Here is a 15918-nt window from a genome sequence, read left to right as displayed (position 1 = left end):
TATTAATTACATATATTAAGGAGGTATTCATCAATGCATAGTTCTAACAATGAAAATGAGTAAATATATTATTTTAGGAAATCCAACCCACATCTATTAGAAATAACTAAATTAAATTTTTTTTAGTATGTGTAAATTAGTTATTTAGTTGTATTAAGAAGGGAAAAAGTATTTTGGAAGTAGAAGGAAAATGATCAACAGGATGTGTATGCTTCTCAATTTGTCTGTCTTCGTTAGTTCATTTCTTCCCCTTTTAAACCACCTCTGTCTTATCCAAGCTTAAAACTCAAAACTCCAATTTTTCTTTTTAATTTTAAATCATTCAGGGATAATAAGATCACCCTCGATTAGTATCCAAGTGAAAGAAAAGGCCGCATTATTTTATACGCAAATAAAAGATTTACTTCTTGCAGCATCTGTGAAGAGAGGGCCAAAAAAAAAAAAAACAGAGAGAGAGAAGCCAACGTGGTCGAACCCAGCCACCTGGAATGATTGCAACCAATTATAACCACCGTACTATAACTTCAACCTGAACATGAACACCGTGAGATTCCAATTGTTGTGAGACATACGTCAAAAGTGATGATGTTTTATTGTTACCTGTATATAATCTCTGTTACCTTCAACTAAAGACACAATGATTCATATGTCCCTACCCGATTCACTTCCACGTGGGGAATATGATATTGGATGTCATGTAAAGCTCTGTCTTTTTATGTAACTTGGTTGTTCACAGTCACCCACAAGCATATATAATCCAACGACCAAGATGGCATATCCAAAAGAGTGTTCTTGGTTATTTGTAAAGTGTGTGATAAACGTAGTAAGAGGAGGAGGAGGACTGAATTAAGCAGCAGATAATATTTAGAGTCCTTACAACAGAATATATAATATGTATATCTATAGATAGATATATATCACTGCAATGGAAAAACTATAAATCAAAATGTTTATGGCGAATATCTGTAATAGATATTCTAGCTAGCTAGTTTTAAACATCTTTAGCCGTACCAAAGCAACTCAGAAGTAAGAGAGAAACATATCCAAGAGAGAGAAGTTCCATGAACGTGTAGTGCTCATGGCTGAAAGAGCTTATGGCCGCATGTGCATTTCCAAGAGAGGAGGTAATAAGGGTCATCGTCCCCAGGAGGCACCACTTGCAGACTGAAACCCTTCTTTTTAGTTCTTTGATGACGAGGAACCACCAGAGTCGCCATGCAAGGCCTACACTTGTTGCACTTGTTCACACAAGCCGGAGGCCTCGACCCTATCACCTTCTTGCTTTCCTCCAAACCCATCACTGCTCATCATCATCATCATCATCATCATCATCATCAAAACCCAGAAACAGTACTAAGCACATTACTGAGCCATATATTTAAACCAGTAAACAGTATTCGGGTGGCCTTTTTAATTTACCTGAACTGTGATGATGTAGAACTGTGAGGAACAGATGAAGCCACAGTGATGTTATTGCAACTGTGGATAATGCTGGTGGATGTGGGCGAGATAGAGCCATCAGTGCAAGTTACTGTGAAGAATTAAAGCTGATATGGGGGTGGTGGTGTGTTGAGGGAGAACAAGTATTGTTGTGTAGCAGTGAAAGGGAGTGAAGTGTGTTTTGAAATGTGATTGACGGAGCGGGTGGTGAAGAAGAAGAAGAGAAGGGAGTGAATGTATTAAATGTGTTAGAGAAAGTGAGTGGAGGGTTATGTTTCCTGAGGGAGAGACACTGCTCTGATTCCATGGCTGCTTCACCAATGAAATCTGCATTCATACAACAGTGAAAATGGGCAAAGCTTTATAAGTCTTCTTTTGGGAAAACGGTGATATCTGACTTTGGATTGTTGCTCAATAGTAATTGGCTCAGCACACTATTAATATGTGTGTGTGTTTGTGTGATCCCTTGGCTTTGATCAAGTGCCCTTTTGTCTTTTCCCTCTACCTTTCCCATCAAATCATGTTGCTTGAACAAAAGAAATATCAGAAATTGCCATCAAAATATCTAGGATTCTTCACCATATATATTATGACTGAAAAATCTCAGAAAATAATAGAATCAGAATTTTTTCCTGAAATATTTTATCAAATCAAATGAATTATATTTGCTGTGTGAGAAAGATATAGCGATTAATTTATTGCAGTCAGTGTGGCTTGAAAGACTCTCTTTTTTGGGGGGCGGGGGGGCATGAAGGACAAATGGTAAATAGTAGTTTTTTTCCACTATTATTGGCGGAATCTCAGTGAACTTGCTTTATTTACTTGAAGCTTTTTACAAGTCAGGCTCTTTACTGTATCTCATGTGACTGTTAAAAAACATATATCTATGTCAACTTTTATTACCATATAGCCAAATAAATACCAATGTTACTTTGCACACTCTTTATAAGGTAAGTTTTCATTGCAGCCCTCTTACTTAAAAGATGCCTCTCTCTCTCTCTCTCTGCCTCTCTGCTCTCTCTCCTCACAGCATCACATAGATATATAAAACCAGCTAGAAGCACTTTTCCAGCACTTTCATTAGCGAAACCTTAGTATTTAAACCAAGTACATAAAACTGATTCTTTGCTAATTTCAAGAATTAGATAGCAATTAGACAATGTAACAACCACTTTGTACATACATTAATCAAGTACTGGTCCCTGATTCTTCTGCAAATTTTGGACCTTCTTCTGCCACCGAACTCTATAGTCTATATAAACAGTTGCATTGATCATCTCCCAAGAGTTCCCAAACTATTGAGTGTACTCTCACTCTCTCTCTCTCTGTGAATATTATGTGTGTGTGTGTGTGTGTGTTGTATTAAATTAACCTACTCTTTTGGTATATAATAACACGACGTGCGTGATTGCGTATACGTACATAGGGAAAGAATTTTGAATTTGTATAGAATTTTTGTATGCATGTTTGAGTAAAGTATGAGCTTGAGGATATAGGGAAGCATGTGAGGACAAAAGGAAGCTCCGGAAGCGGGGAACACAGAAGCAGGGGATTGATGAGATCGGACGGTGGAGGGGGTACTAGTATGATCAAAAGCCAGGGAGGTTGTGTACGGACGAAGAAGATGATGGGATCGCAATAGTGATAATGAAATGACACTTTATCTTCTCTTCCACGTCTTCCTCCTCCATCCACGCCCTATACTGTTGGGATCATTTTGTTTGCGTCATTAGTGCTGCTTCTTCTGCTCACTCCTCTGTTCTTTTCTTGTCATTTAATGCTAAATTATCAGATTCAGTTCGGGCTCACTATTTCTGAGTAAATCCTGCTTTATATGTATCACAGTTTCACTGTGAATCCATTCTTTTCTTCATACCACCTCTAAATTCAGCTACTTTATGTTCCTCAGTTTTCATAATCCGAGAACTAAATGAATCTTCTCAAATTTAAATTGCCTGGAGGAAAAAAGTGGGACTACTGTTGGCCGACATATCTGGGACTTTTAAGTTCAAAGGCTGCGGTCAAATATGGAACCCCATGGGGCCCTGAGGGGCCCGAGCTGTTTTCGGTGGCCATGCCCGCTACAAGATAAGAAGGAAACGAGAATTGCAGACCTTGGGAATGTATTCCCCGGTCCTTAATATAGGACCCATAGTGAGTTGATTTTAGTCCTAAATAAGACCATTTTCATATTATCAATTTTCTTTAAAACCCTATGGTACTCCTTCAACTATCAGGAGAAGAAGAAAATGAGGTTAAAAAGATGATTATTATTTTAAGAAAAACATGTCACATTTCTTATAATTAAATAACTTTCTACTTCTTTAATCTAATCAAATTATTAAGGACCGGAGGAGTATTAATAATAATCGGAGACCTTAATTATTGAAATACCAGGACGGAAGGATTATGGTTTTTACTTGCGATCTAAAAATAATTATTTCACAAATTTGCCCTTGTGACCAAATCTTTGATCCCCATGTCGCTTCCTTAATTAATTTGGGTGAAGTCTAAAGTCACACCCGACCTTTATATACTTGATATGATCATCTTTATCAAGTAAAGAACAAAATCATTGCGCATAATTTAGTGGTACAGAGCATGCTTAATTATCATATAATCACTTCTTACCAGTTCGTATGTTAGCGCACGGGATCTATAAGATACTTTCCAGTTGAACATGATAATTTTAAGTTCGACAAACTTCCCTCCTATTAATTTCTACGATAATGCAGTGCTGTCCTGTTCATGGTTTCAGTTTTGTGCAGGATTACGGCTAGTCAGCTACTCGGCAAGCCTCGAGAAAAATGGAAGAAATATATGAAAGAAAAACTTGCCTCCTGTCATCAATTAAATCAGGTATAAATATAATTTTGTGGAGGTTGCCCAAACTTCTCTTTCTACAGAAGCAAGAAAGTGAAATTTACTATAGCTACTCTAACCAAACAGGAAACAACAATCCCCTACTCTTTGATGCCTCAGTCATATAGGCCATCCTGTTCCCAGACGTCCACCAGAAAATCTACCATTTCCTGTTCATATGAAAATGAGAAATCTCTCAAAAACAAAAACGAATTTTTGAGTGATTTGCAGGTTCATAGTTCAGAATCAGATGCTTACAGAAAGAGGGATTGGCTGAGAGAATGGCTTGTTGCTCCCAAGTAAACTTTCATACGTTGCATTCCAACTGCATTAACATGAATCTTAGCCCAAGTACAGACTATACGGCTTACGAGAAACAATAAACAAATTCACAGAGTTTGATCCCAAAAGAGAAATTCATCAGCCTATTTACCGCACTGTAATATTTTGGCACTGTAATATTTTTGCAATGCAAATACTAATGTAAAAGATCTAAATATGCCATTTGGGAAGTCTACGTTATGGAAACATGCTCCTTACATAAGCAGCCATGATCCATTCAGCTGCAAACTAATACTTCCACAGCATAGCCTTAAAATAACAAGAGTAGCTTTCTCTTTTCTCCTAAGGTACAATCTCATCAAGACTTAACTACCAGTCAGCTACGTGCTAAATATAAAGAAGTGGACTGGCCTTTCTATGGTAAACCTTGGGTAATTTACCTTAATTTAGGATCCAGTTGCCGTTTGGTTTGGTTATGATTGTGAGATCTATTATTTCTTACCCAACGTTGCCGAGTCCGAGTCCAGAGAATATGACCTGCAAGAAAATAACCAAATAATTTTGGTTTTGCTTTCTCTTCTCCCATCCAAATATTTTTTTTTATAAGAACAGGCAAGAGCAATAACCAACCATCGCACCGCTACCTTATTTTCCAAAATCAATGAAATACAAGGTAACATGGGAATATAAAAAGTCATAGAGATTGTTAAAGGGAAAATGCAAATTGACTAAAGATGCCATGGAACCTGGTCAGTAATAAAAACACAATTTTAGATCAGAAGAAGAATCAGTCACCGAAAGCATTTGAACAGGGAAAAGGAGGCAACACTTTAGTCGGTCAAATATGAACCATACGTGGCTAAAAAGAAAAGTACACGAAAAGTACTATTCCGACCTAGAAAAAGAGGTGGACTTAATAATTAAGCATGACGGCTCGTTCAAAAACAAAAAAATAATTAAGCATAACGATGAGTCATATAAGAATCCATCTTCCCAAAAAGAAAAGCAGGCACTGAGAGCATAAAGACACCAGGATAAAAGTACAACTTCTGGCAAAAGCTTAGCTTAATCATCACGTCTCACTAATTTAACTTTTCTTTAGCCACAACATTGCATTTTCCAGCCACAGCAACACCAAATATGGAAGCAGCAACCCCCAGTCGCGTCACTAAAGGAAAAGGGACAGTAACTTAATTATAGGGTTATCATCTTCTAGCTATCACCGCTCATGTCCAAGAAAATAATTACAGCATGCATACCAGTTTTGTCCTTTTTTTTGTCATAATTTTCTTTAATCCAGATCAACATTAAAGTATCCAAAACAATTTAACAAAGTAGCTCCGGCTGAACAATAATAAAAGCAAGGAACCATACCGTGATTTACAAATTCAGCAGGATTACTGATTTTGCTAGAAGCACCATGAGGATCTAGCGCTTGGTTTGTCGCACTGGTTGATGAGATGCTTCCTTGTGACAGAACAGCACTATTGTCCATGTCATGTGTGCTTGTGGTCCAGAAATCCTCTGATGTACTGGCTTTCTTCAAAGCCTTACCTTGCATTGCCAACCCTTTCGATGGCATATCAACTGTGCTAATAACCGTTGGTTTTTTATGGCAACCAAGACAACCACTGCTCTGTTACAATGGCATTAAATTCTGTTATGCATCACAATATACTTTATGATAGTCTAAAACATCCACCATAAATTCAGACACAGAAGTCTTATAACTGCCAAAAGTTTCACAAGTACTGGAATGCCTTATGAATAAGAGTAAGTTTTGTTCCGCATCCATCTTACCAATGATAAAATTAATACCAAGTTATGATTAAGTCCGAATTTAGCACCAACCAATCAACAAAAGGCGGACTATGCTTAGAAACCACCTGTAAGTAAATGAAACGGGAACCGCATGTGACAGTGTACTCTATACTAATTTTCTACTGGGAGGATAAGGAGTGGAATGTGCTCATGAGAGCTCATGCTTATCTCTACAAGTCCTCTGATTACCAATAATTTAATCACAAAATTGGGTTAGGCTTGTCTATTTTCCATAACTAAAACATCAATTTTCTATAGAATTCAGGAAAAAAGCATTCTTCTCATATATTTTATGACAAAATGAAAAGGCAAAAGGATTATAGATTCACGCACACACTTAAATAAAAATAAAAAGCAAAAATACAGATAATTTTGACTTATTCAGACAGGATTGGAATCGAAAACGTACCCCATTCATTCAGTGTCTGAGATACCAAAAGCCAAGTAAGATCGACTGAGGGATATGGCGGAGATAGAATAGCAAGGAGCCAACTCCCAACTCCAAGAAAGGGGGAAAAAATCAGAGCGCGAGCAATTCTGAGAATTGAAAACCAAAATGATTAAGAGGAAAAAACCAGGGAAAAGAGAATTGATAGAGCGAATCAAAAAGACACGAAGAAGCGATTGGGTTACCGTGGGAAAAGAATCAGAAGTTTGCCTTTGAAATTGTGTCGTGTTAATATGGACTCTTCGCTGCTGAAATCGATAGCTTCCCCCGTGATGTGAAAGACGTAGACGAGGGTGGCTTTTTGGATAATTATTGGATTGGATTGGATTGTTGCTTCGCCTTCTCTTCCTCTTCTCCTCCGCTGGGATTTACTGGCAAAAATGGACAAAGCATGAAAAGGCAAGTGGGGGGGATTCTGATTCTGAATTACCGCCTTGTATTTAATTACTATTTTTTTGACCAAGCTGCTATTTAATTATTAGCTACTACTATAATCATAACAATAATGCAGTAGTTGGTAAAAAATGTATATTTCCATTCTAACATCAAACTAGTCAACTATTTGGTTTTTAAATATTAATTAACTTAGCATAAAAAATAATATTTATATATTACATATTTAATGTGCCAAAATTTTTATCTCTTCTTCACCAAAATTTTTTTTTAATCTATTTATCATTAATTCCTTCTAACTCACAGACAAATTTCGATCTCTGTGTCACAAGATTATATATCAATTATTTTTTCCATTTTAATTTTTTAGTTGAATATAAAATATTAAATTTATTAAAAAACTCACTTATTAACGTTTGTTATTTAGAAGATATTTGGATGGAATTAAAACGATAGCTTTAAAAATATTTTTACGGTATATAAAATAAATATGTAGAGGAGTTTATCTTGAATTACAAAAAAGTGTTTTTAAAAAATATTTTTCCTACTACCCAAATACCCCCTTAATATCTATAGGGTGTTTTTATGTTCTACTGTACAAAAATTTTAGAAACAAGCGCTTAATAATACACTGTTACAACTTATCTTACAACCAAGGCATGGGGTAACAAGCATCTCTTATCTCATATGTAAAAAGTTACCAGTATATAACTAAAGTTAGCTATGTACTAAAAAACCGTGTGTTGATTTTTTCAAAAATATTTCTTTTGATAATTTGTATTGAAAACTACTATATTGATGAAAACTTTCTTGATGTCTATAATTAATATCCACAATTTATTAAAAAATTAAAATTATGTAAAAAAAAAGTGGATTAACTTTTTACATTTAAAATCAAATCAAAATAAATTTACTAAAACTTTATTAATGTCTATAATTAATATTTGTATTAACTTTTTACATTTAAAATCAAATCAAAATAAATATTAGCTTACTTGTAAATAATGCTGCACATATGCTGCTTAAGATAAAAAAAGTAGTAGGTAGATGTAAATATGTCTCGAATTAAATTAATTAATGGTAAAATTTTAAATAGTAAATTAAGGATATACGCGTTTTATGAGGCTTAATGAACACATTTTAAAGGCAATGTGAATTGTAATTAAGGTCCCAATACATAAAAGGGAGAGTCACCAACATTCCTTTCCGTCTCTAACAAGTAACACCTAATCAAGTGGCTTTGTGTTTTTGGCCACAACTAATCAGACTTTAACAGATAAAAAGTGAAGTAGATATGATTTATCATAAATTTGTTGCTTGCGTCTTCTTCCTGCTAATTCCTGCATTTTGCATTTGGATCAAATTTTGGTTTTCAATAAAAGAAAATAATCAAGGCAAGGAAGTGAAGTTTTTGAGATTTTAAGCCAAGAAAATAAATGAAATAAATTTTTGTGTGGCCCAAATATGAGTGAATTCTAAAAATTAACCTTTTAATTTTATTGCCGTCTCTTAATTTCATTAAAATTCAATTGTAATTTTACTTCCTATAATTTTGTTTCCATTATAATTCAATGTCTGAATTTTACCCCACCAAAAGAACTCCGACATCCATGGCTGGAAATTTCTAAGATAAAATTGGCTAATAAATTATTGAAATATTACGAATATCCTAAAACATTCAAATGTAAAATTTGAAAACGTGTTGTCCTTTGCTAATTAATTATTTCACTTGCTATTTATTATACTTTATTCGTAAAAGTCAACACTTATTTTCAAATTTTACAATTAGATGTTTTATAACACGTACTTCATTTCATTAGCTATTTATTATATTTTATTAGCCAAAGTCAAGGCTTTTTAGTGACCAGTCATGCTGAGCTGGTCTTTCTTAAGTGAAAGAGCTTTGGTACAATGAAATGATTTTGAATTATTGAAATTGAAGCCATTGATTTAAGATTTTGGTATTTTTTCTGAAATTTTCACTTATTTAATCAATTATAAATATAAAATTAAATAAACGTTTGTCATATAGTTTATTCATTTCAAACTGGATGCAAGCTGTTGACTGGACTCAACTAACGAGTTTGACAAGCAAAATTTAAAAATCAGAAACAAACATTCATGAAGGATGGGACTTCCACCCTGTCACGGCCTTTAGTCAAAATACAGAAATGTCAACATCTTTCCTCCTCCATCTGTTTAGGCTGCGCCATATATGGGCTGCCTCCCACCTGATCAATTTGGAAGACTTGGGTTGGGCTTAAGTTTTTTTAATTGTTTGTTATAATTTTATTTTGAAAAGTAGTAAGAAATAAAATAAAATTTTGAGTGTCAAGTCTAATAGAAGAGGTTAGTCCCTCATAACGTAATGGATCAATATTTAAATCCTTACTAGAAGAAATACTCACATTTAATATCCGACAGTGTGTCGAACATGATTGTTTTTAATAAAAATATATGTATGTCTGGAAAAAAAGAATATTGATATAAATTATTTTATATAGAAAAAGTTTTAATTTATGCTATTGTGTAAAATGAGCTAACACGTTTGATTGATATAAATTTGGAGTAATGAAACTTTTCATCCCTCAAGTCCATTTTAATTATCCATCTGGTCCTAAAGTTTAACCAGGTGAAGTTCCTAAAGTTTCGTACACAAGTTTATATTTTTATCTGGTATTCGTCAAATAATGAGTATATTATTCTTTTAATAATATTTATTGGTACTTGGTAGGTGCGTTAAATCTCAAGCTACCATGGATACATCATAAAAATGTTAAGGCTTGGAAATGTCTTTGATAGGGACATGGGGTATTAGTCACGGTCTCTAAATAGTATCACTAATATTTAATATAAGAGTTGATTTGACATCTAATTTGGTTATAACTATACTCCATTCGGTTCAAAATATAAGCTAAACTTTCTAAAAGGGGTTGTTTTTTTTCATAAGATAACATTCACTTTTTTTTCAATTTTACCCTAATATATTCTCTTCCCTCTTTAACTCATTTATTGCATCTTTTACTTATTCTCTTTGTTAATAAGGGTATATTAGGAAAAAACAAATATATGTCTTACACATTTATTGTTTTAAATTGATTTTAATTAGTTTCTTGAAAACCTAAATGAATAAAGTTTAGCTTATATTTTGAACCTGAAGGAGTAATATCTTAATTTACTCTGTCTCTTGTATTTATCTATTTTTTTAATATGGTCCTTATAATAGTTGCATATATTAAATGTTTCATTGAATAATAGTTTTAGCTATTACACATTATTAACAAAGGTATTTTAAGAAAGACAACACACATCTATTATAAATAACTACCTTAATTAATTCTTTTGATCTATTTAAATTAGTTAAATAATTCTTATATTGAGGATTAAAGGTAATATTATTTACATATAAAATACACATGGTTAGGTTTGTGTCGCAGACATGTTGAAATATTGGGAAGATAAGTCTAGATAGTTCTCATGATTTAAAATGTGCTAGTCAAGGTGTTCAAAAATTACCCTCCATCAATGTCTAATTGAGACGAAAGGCTTCAAAGTCATGTATTGTGTAAGAGGAACTTACACACCCGTCATGTTTTATTATAGAGATCAACTTACAATCTTATTGCTAAGAAAAACTTAAAAAAGATAGTTAGTGTGTTAGTATTCATAAATTTAGTTACCAGGCTAATCCTAGATACTATTATAAAAGAATTTTTTTAGGAATATTATGTTCCTATTCATAAGGTCCACTAACAATTTATTTGAAATTTTTAGTATTTCCTTCATTCCTATTTTCTTATTATAATGACCTCCTACATATTTCATAATATAATATATTTTATTTTAAGAATTAATTGTTTACATAATATATCTAACTAATGATAAATCCTTTGAACTAATTAAATTGTTATTTCATGTAAAATTGTTATTAGGTATTTATTATAAGAACCAAAGGAAATATTATTTTTCATTTTAATTCCTCCCATTAATTAAAGCTTAGCCTTATTACTCTACCAAAAAAAAGCTTAGCCTTATTATATTACTCCTCAAATGGTCCTAATTATAAGACCCAATTGACTTATTTGAGGAGATTAGGAAGTAAGTTAATTGGTTATTTATAATAAATAAGTGTTGTCATTTCTAAAATATCCTTGCTAATTAAGTATATTGGCTAAACTATCATTATTAGAAGGATTATCTTACTGCATAAATATAAGAGAGAAAATGGATTGGGTCTTATAATTAGACCAAATAAAAAGTCAAATTGAGTCTTATAATACCTATTATTATACTCATTCACTTTTTTTTCCATAAATAAGCGTGTTTTAAAAAAAAAGTTGTGTTTACATATATTTATTTTCCAACCCAATTTTCATAAATTGAATAATATTTTATAAAAAGGACATCACAAGTATAACTCAATAATGGTACCTGTCCAAGCAAGTGAATCTAGAAAAAGAGGAGGGTGGGACAGCAAATCTTCAATCTTTATTCGAAGTTATCAGAAGGATGACCCCACTACAAATCTTTCACATTTAATCTGCCACCCTCCCTCTTTTTTTATAAAATCTCAATTACATAAATGTAGAATTTATAATTCATCAAAAAAAAAATGTAGAATTTATAATCCATAAATCTATGTTAGTTCATACAGAAAAAAAAGTAATTATTTCCCAGAAAAAAGGTGCATGTAAATACGCTTTATGATGGAGAAAATTGATTTGATTCAATCATCATCAAACTAATAAATACTGAATTATTATTTATGTTTTTTTATCACTAGGAATTTCCATTATGAGCACTCAAAAGTAAGTTCTCTCAGGAGTATGGAAAAACCTTCCCACCTAAGTTGATTCTATAAGCAAGTATGAGTTAATGATTAACAATAATAAGATTTTCTTTTTATTTCTAATGATTTAATAATTAAGTTATGTTTAAAAACATTAGTACCAGAGACCGAGCCCTGCTCATTACAGAACAGAGCGCAGAGCGTGCTTCAAAATTTACATTTTTCTGAATATATTTTCTTGGAGAATTATATCTAAACCAGTTTCCACTCTAATTTAGCCATATCGATATCTTTTATTTAATTTTTTAATTTAAATAATCAAATTATTATTATTTGAGAATCAACTTATGTTTCTTGCCTTCAGGAGGAATTTTTTTTTTTTTTACTTTCAAAAAATATGCGAACATATTTAATATTATTTAAAAATTGGGTTAAACTTTTACAAAAATTCAAGGGGGCATGAACCACTCAGCACCTGCCTAATGATGCCATAATTCAATAAAAAATTATTGAGATTATAAAAATATAAATATATAATAAAATGCAGACGAGTTCATTTAATAAGACAACAATCAAATAGAAACACAATCCAAAATGTCCTTTAGTTATTTACAATCCCACGAACAGATTTTTCCCCTGCAGGGCTCTTCAGTCGTCAGGCTTCTCTCTTTTCGGGTGAAACGAACGAAGAAGGAAAAAAAACAGAGGAGACAGAGCGTCAAAGTTTCAGATTGCTTATTCCTACGTCCGTTATTAAGAGCATTCGATCTTACGTACTCGGTCTCTCAAAATCCCATTATACAGAGCGATTCGGTTCGCTGGCATTCCCATGATCTCTTCAATTTCATCTCTGCAACTTCTTGATGCTCTGTTTTGCTCCCTCTGTTCGTTCTCTGGCCCTTCACTTGCTTCCTTCACATTATCTGCAAATTGTACTTTCTTCTTCTTCTTCTCCTTCTTTCTCTCTACTTTCTTTTCCTCTGTAACATGTACACAAATGATTACCACAGCAATCACCAAAGATTCTTCCAAATGAAGATTGTTACGATCAGCAAAAGAAGGAAAAAGGCAGAGGAAACCCATTTACCTGAACACAAGCAAGAGCGTAGATTTTGTTTGGTAGAGTCCTGAGAATCGGAATTCCCAGAAATAAAGGACGATGGGGAAATGATTTTACTTGAGAAAGAAAGATAAAGCACAGTGCATGATAGAACCATGGCAGTGGTTAAAACAAGACCCTGCGACATGGAAGTCATATTGCAAGAACAGAGCTGTACGTTCAAGAACAGGGACGGTAAGATCGAGAAGCAGATCTATTATCTCAACAAAGAAAAGGAAGACTTGCATAAATAGAAAAGTGGGTAGGCTTGAAAAGTATATGGGGTGGAAGAAAAGTATTAAAACTGAGAAAGAAATGAATGGGAATTTCACATGATGATTACAGGAATTGGGAAAAAAAATGCCACTAGTTCATTGGTTGTGGTTGATGTAAGCGTGGACGCAATGATCTGGAGATTTCTCTATGTGCTTTTGAAATTGGTTTTGCTTTTGCTTATTTGGAAACTGGCAAGAATTTGGCAAAAAGATGCATGAAAATTCTTGATGTTGTTGTTTCTAATTCTATTGGCGTCTCGTCAGCCATTTACTTTTCATACTCAAATGATATTTTCATTTATTCAGTCATTTAATCATAGGTAAGAATCATGTTATGTTGAATGATTAGTTAATTGTCAAATATCTTCTAATACGATAAATAATATAATGCTTATCCAGTTCTAAATATAAAATGTATTTTATAGTGTAATTTACATAATAAAATGTATATTATATTTAGGATTAAAATAATATCTATCAAGAAAATTTATTTTCATTACTTTCTCCGACTTATGCTTACTAGTATTATGTTTCGGTATTATCATGTAATTTAATTTCTCCCCTTTTATATAATTTGGTTTCAAATTATATTTGGTTTTTAGGCGAGGAGAATATTCATTTATCAAAAGAAAAATATCCCATTGGCGCTCTTTGACAAGACATTTTCTAGAAGGTTTCAGCATTGTTGCTGTTTAAATCTTTTGTGAAAAGAGAAAACTGTTTTATTGAGAGCACTATGGAAAGACAATCAATTTTTAAAGATATCAATTATTTTTTTCAATTTGTGTAAAATTAACAATTTGGTCTTATAAATAACAACAGAGGAAGTACTATAACATTAACATTTTAAGTCTTTGACACTACTAAAATTGCACAATTAGTTTTCCCCATTACACATCTCTATGCGAATAGTCAAAAACACATTAAATTTCATTGCAACATCACATGCTAAAATCATTAATACCTGCGCCATTACATGATTTGATTATTGGACATAACTCAGAAAACACCCCCAAAAAAACAAAAACCACAATAATATATGATCATGAAATAAAAGAAGACCAAAAGAAGAAAAGATAAGAATGCTGAAAGTAATCATCAAATTAATTAAGTAGTGAGGATTGGTGGCATGTAGTCAGATTTGGCACCAAGAATACGAGCCTGTGTATCAGGGAAGAACTCAAACCTTGCAGTTCTTGAACTCGCCCTTCCCTAGAAATCTTCACAGGATATCGCAGCAAATGCCCTGGAAGATCTTCTTCTAAATGATTCATCTGAGTACAATTCCCAGTACTTATCAGCCATCTGGTTCACCTTCGCCACGCATTCTTCACTTTCTGGGTGTTTGAAACATTCATCCATCACCCCAAGATGCTCATACCACAACGCCATTCGGAATCCATGGATCTGTCCCCTCGCCGGCCCCCTGCTCGTCGCCAAATGATACGGCTGATATGCCCCCATCGCTATCTCTGTGTCCCTTGATCCATCCATTGACCTCTGGTTTATGTTCGCAGATCCCACGATTATGTACTCATCATCCACTGCACAATATTTATATGTTACTTATGACTCAAGTTAGTTAATCTGTAAGAATAATGAATCTTCGTACGAACCTATCATCATCTTGGTGTGAACATAAATCATGAAGCGACGAGCTTTCTGGGCTTTTTCATAAGGGGCATCAGGTTGGTTCCGGTGGTTCATACTCGCCGTCTCGTTTCACTTCTCTGTTTCCCAGACAGAAGAATGTTAAGTACTTGCGAGGATCTTCCCTTATTCCCTTTGCCTCCAAAGCTTCGACAATGTCTTTATACATTGTGTCCATCGTTCTTCTCTGCCAATCTAATATTGCCTGCACGGAGCCGCTGTCTGGTATGCCCTCCGGCCACATCGGAATCACCACGTACACCGTGAATCTCTCTCCTGCTTCGATCTTGCTACGATTTTCAGTGATAGTTCTTTGGGTATGACGTGAAGTGCGTTAATTTCTTCCGGCTTTATGTCGCCATCTTCAGCATCCACGCATATGAGCTTCCCAGAAAATATTGATTCTCTATGTATATGAACTTTCCTCGCTCGTCTTATTGCATGGATATATGCATCTTGAATGCTTCTGTCTACGATGTTGTTTTTCCCACTCACGAGCCCGGCGTCGGCTGCTTCTTCTGGGCTATCTGGGAAGCCAAAGGCAGCGCCGCCGTCGATGGATCGGAACAACTGAACATTCCACGTCTCGTGATCCTCCGGGAACATCACCGGAGATGGCGGAATAACTATCTCCTCGAGCTCTCCATGGGAGACAAGCACATCCTTCCCTCCTTGCTTCTTCCATCTCTGTTCAAAATTAAACAAAACATCCCAAGCAACGGGTCCTTCCAGACGCGAATGTATATCGTGCCACGGCTCCCGGGGTCCACCTTTGTTGATGTCGGCGCCGGCGAAGTTAGGTTGATGAAAATCATCGTGATGAGCAGTGTCCAACGTTCTGAAAAGTGAATGAAACGCA

At 34.0% G+C, this 15918-nt stretch overlaps 3 protein-coding genes and 1 pseudogene across 4 annotated transcripts; all 4 read right to left on the bottom strand.

Annotated features, from left to right (window-relative positions):
• Nucleotides 1-1076: 1076 nt before the first annotated feature.
• Nucleotides 1077-1519, bottom strand: LOC114725024 (EPIDERMAL PATTERNING FACTOR-like protein 8). Its single transcript, XM_028911480.1, has 2 exons — nt 1420-1519; nt 1077-1300 (listed from the first exon to the last, which is right to left on the bottom strand). Exons 1-2 carry the CDS (start codon nt 1517-1519, stop codon nt 1077-1079), a joined length of 324 nt encoding a protein of 107 aa, XP_028767313.1.
• A 2472-nt stretch (nt 1520-3991) lies between these two features.
• LOC114725020 (uncharacterized) lies at nt 3992-6896 on the bottom strand. 2 transcript variants are annotated; one of them, XM_028911476.1, is made up of 5 exons: nt 6815-6896; nt 5959-6220; nt 5025-5121; nt 4561-4627; nt 3992-4472 (listed from the first exon to the last, which is right to left on the bottom strand). In XM_028911476.1, exons 1-5 carry the CDS (start codon nt 6821-6823, stop codon nt 4419-4421), a joined length of 489 nt encoding a protein of 162 aa, XP_028767309.1. In that variant the 5' UTR covers nt 6824-6896; the 3' UTR covers nt 3992-4418. The 2 variants fall into 2 exon arrangements, with proteins under 2 accessions (XP_028767309.1, XP_028767310.1); XM_028911477.1 differs by having other exon boundaries at nt 5959-6215.
• Nucleotides 6897-12788: 5892 nt separating this feature from the next.
• LOC114725022 (uncharacterized) lies at nt 12789-13291 on the bottom strand. The gene is made up of 2 exons (XM_028911479.1): nt 13123-13291; nt 12789-13015 (listed from the first exon to the last, which is right to left on the bottom strand). The coding sequence occupies exons 1-2, from the start codon at nt 13289-13291 to the stop codon at nt 12789-12791; spliced, it is 396 nt and encodes a 131-aa protein (XP_028767312.1).
• Nucleotides 13292-14516: 1225 nt separating this feature from the next.
• Nucleotides 14517-15908, bottom strand: LOC114725025 (phospholipase D alpha 1-like; annotated as a pseudogene).
• Nucleotides 15909-15918: the final 10 nt, after the last annotated feature.

The sequence above is a fragment of the Neltuma alba genome, unplaced genomic scaffold (assembly GCF_004799145.2).
Source record: "Neltuma alba isolate B1F8T4 unplaced genomic scaffold, ASM479914v2 tig00012212_pilon, whole genome shotgun sequence".
NCBI classification, from domain to species: domain Eukaryota; kingdom Viridiplantae; phylum Streptophyta; class Magnoliopsida; order Fabales; family Fabaceae; genus Neltuma; species Neltuma alba.
This window is presented reverse-complemented; position numbering and strand designations above follow the sequence as displayed.

What these genes read in the sequence shown, in the direction of transcription:
- LOC114725024 (XM_028911480.1), bottom strand. Translation starts at nt 1,519, where the DNA reads ATGGCTCTATCTCGCCCACATCCACCAGCATTATCCACAGTTGCAATA. An exon ending in TCTACATCATCACAGTTCAG is followed by an intron (nt 1,301 to 1,419) that starts GTAAATTAAAAA and finishes GATGATGAGCAG; the next exon opens with TGATGGGTTTGGAGGAAAGC.
- LOC114725020 (XM_028911476.1), bottom strand. An exon ending in TGCTGAATTTGTAAATCACG is followed by an intron (nt 5,122 to 5,958) that starts GTATGGTTCCTT and finishes ATTTTCTTGCAG; the next exon opens with GTCATATTCTCTGGACTCGG. An exon ending in CTCAGCCAATCCCTCTTTCT is followed by an intron (nt 4,473 to 4,560) that starts GTAAGCATCTGA and finishes TCATATGAACAG; the next exon opens with GAAATGGTAGATTTTCTGGT.
- LOC114725022 (XM_028911479.1), bottom strand. Translation starts at nt 13,291, where the DNA reads ATGACTTCCATGTCGCAGGGTCTTGTTTTAACCACTGCCATGGTTCTA. An exon ending in ACGCTCTTGCTTGTGTTCAG is followed by an intron (nt 13,016 to 13,122) that starts GTAAATGGGTTT and finishes TACATGTTACAG; the next exon opens with AGGAAAAGAAAGTAGAGAGA.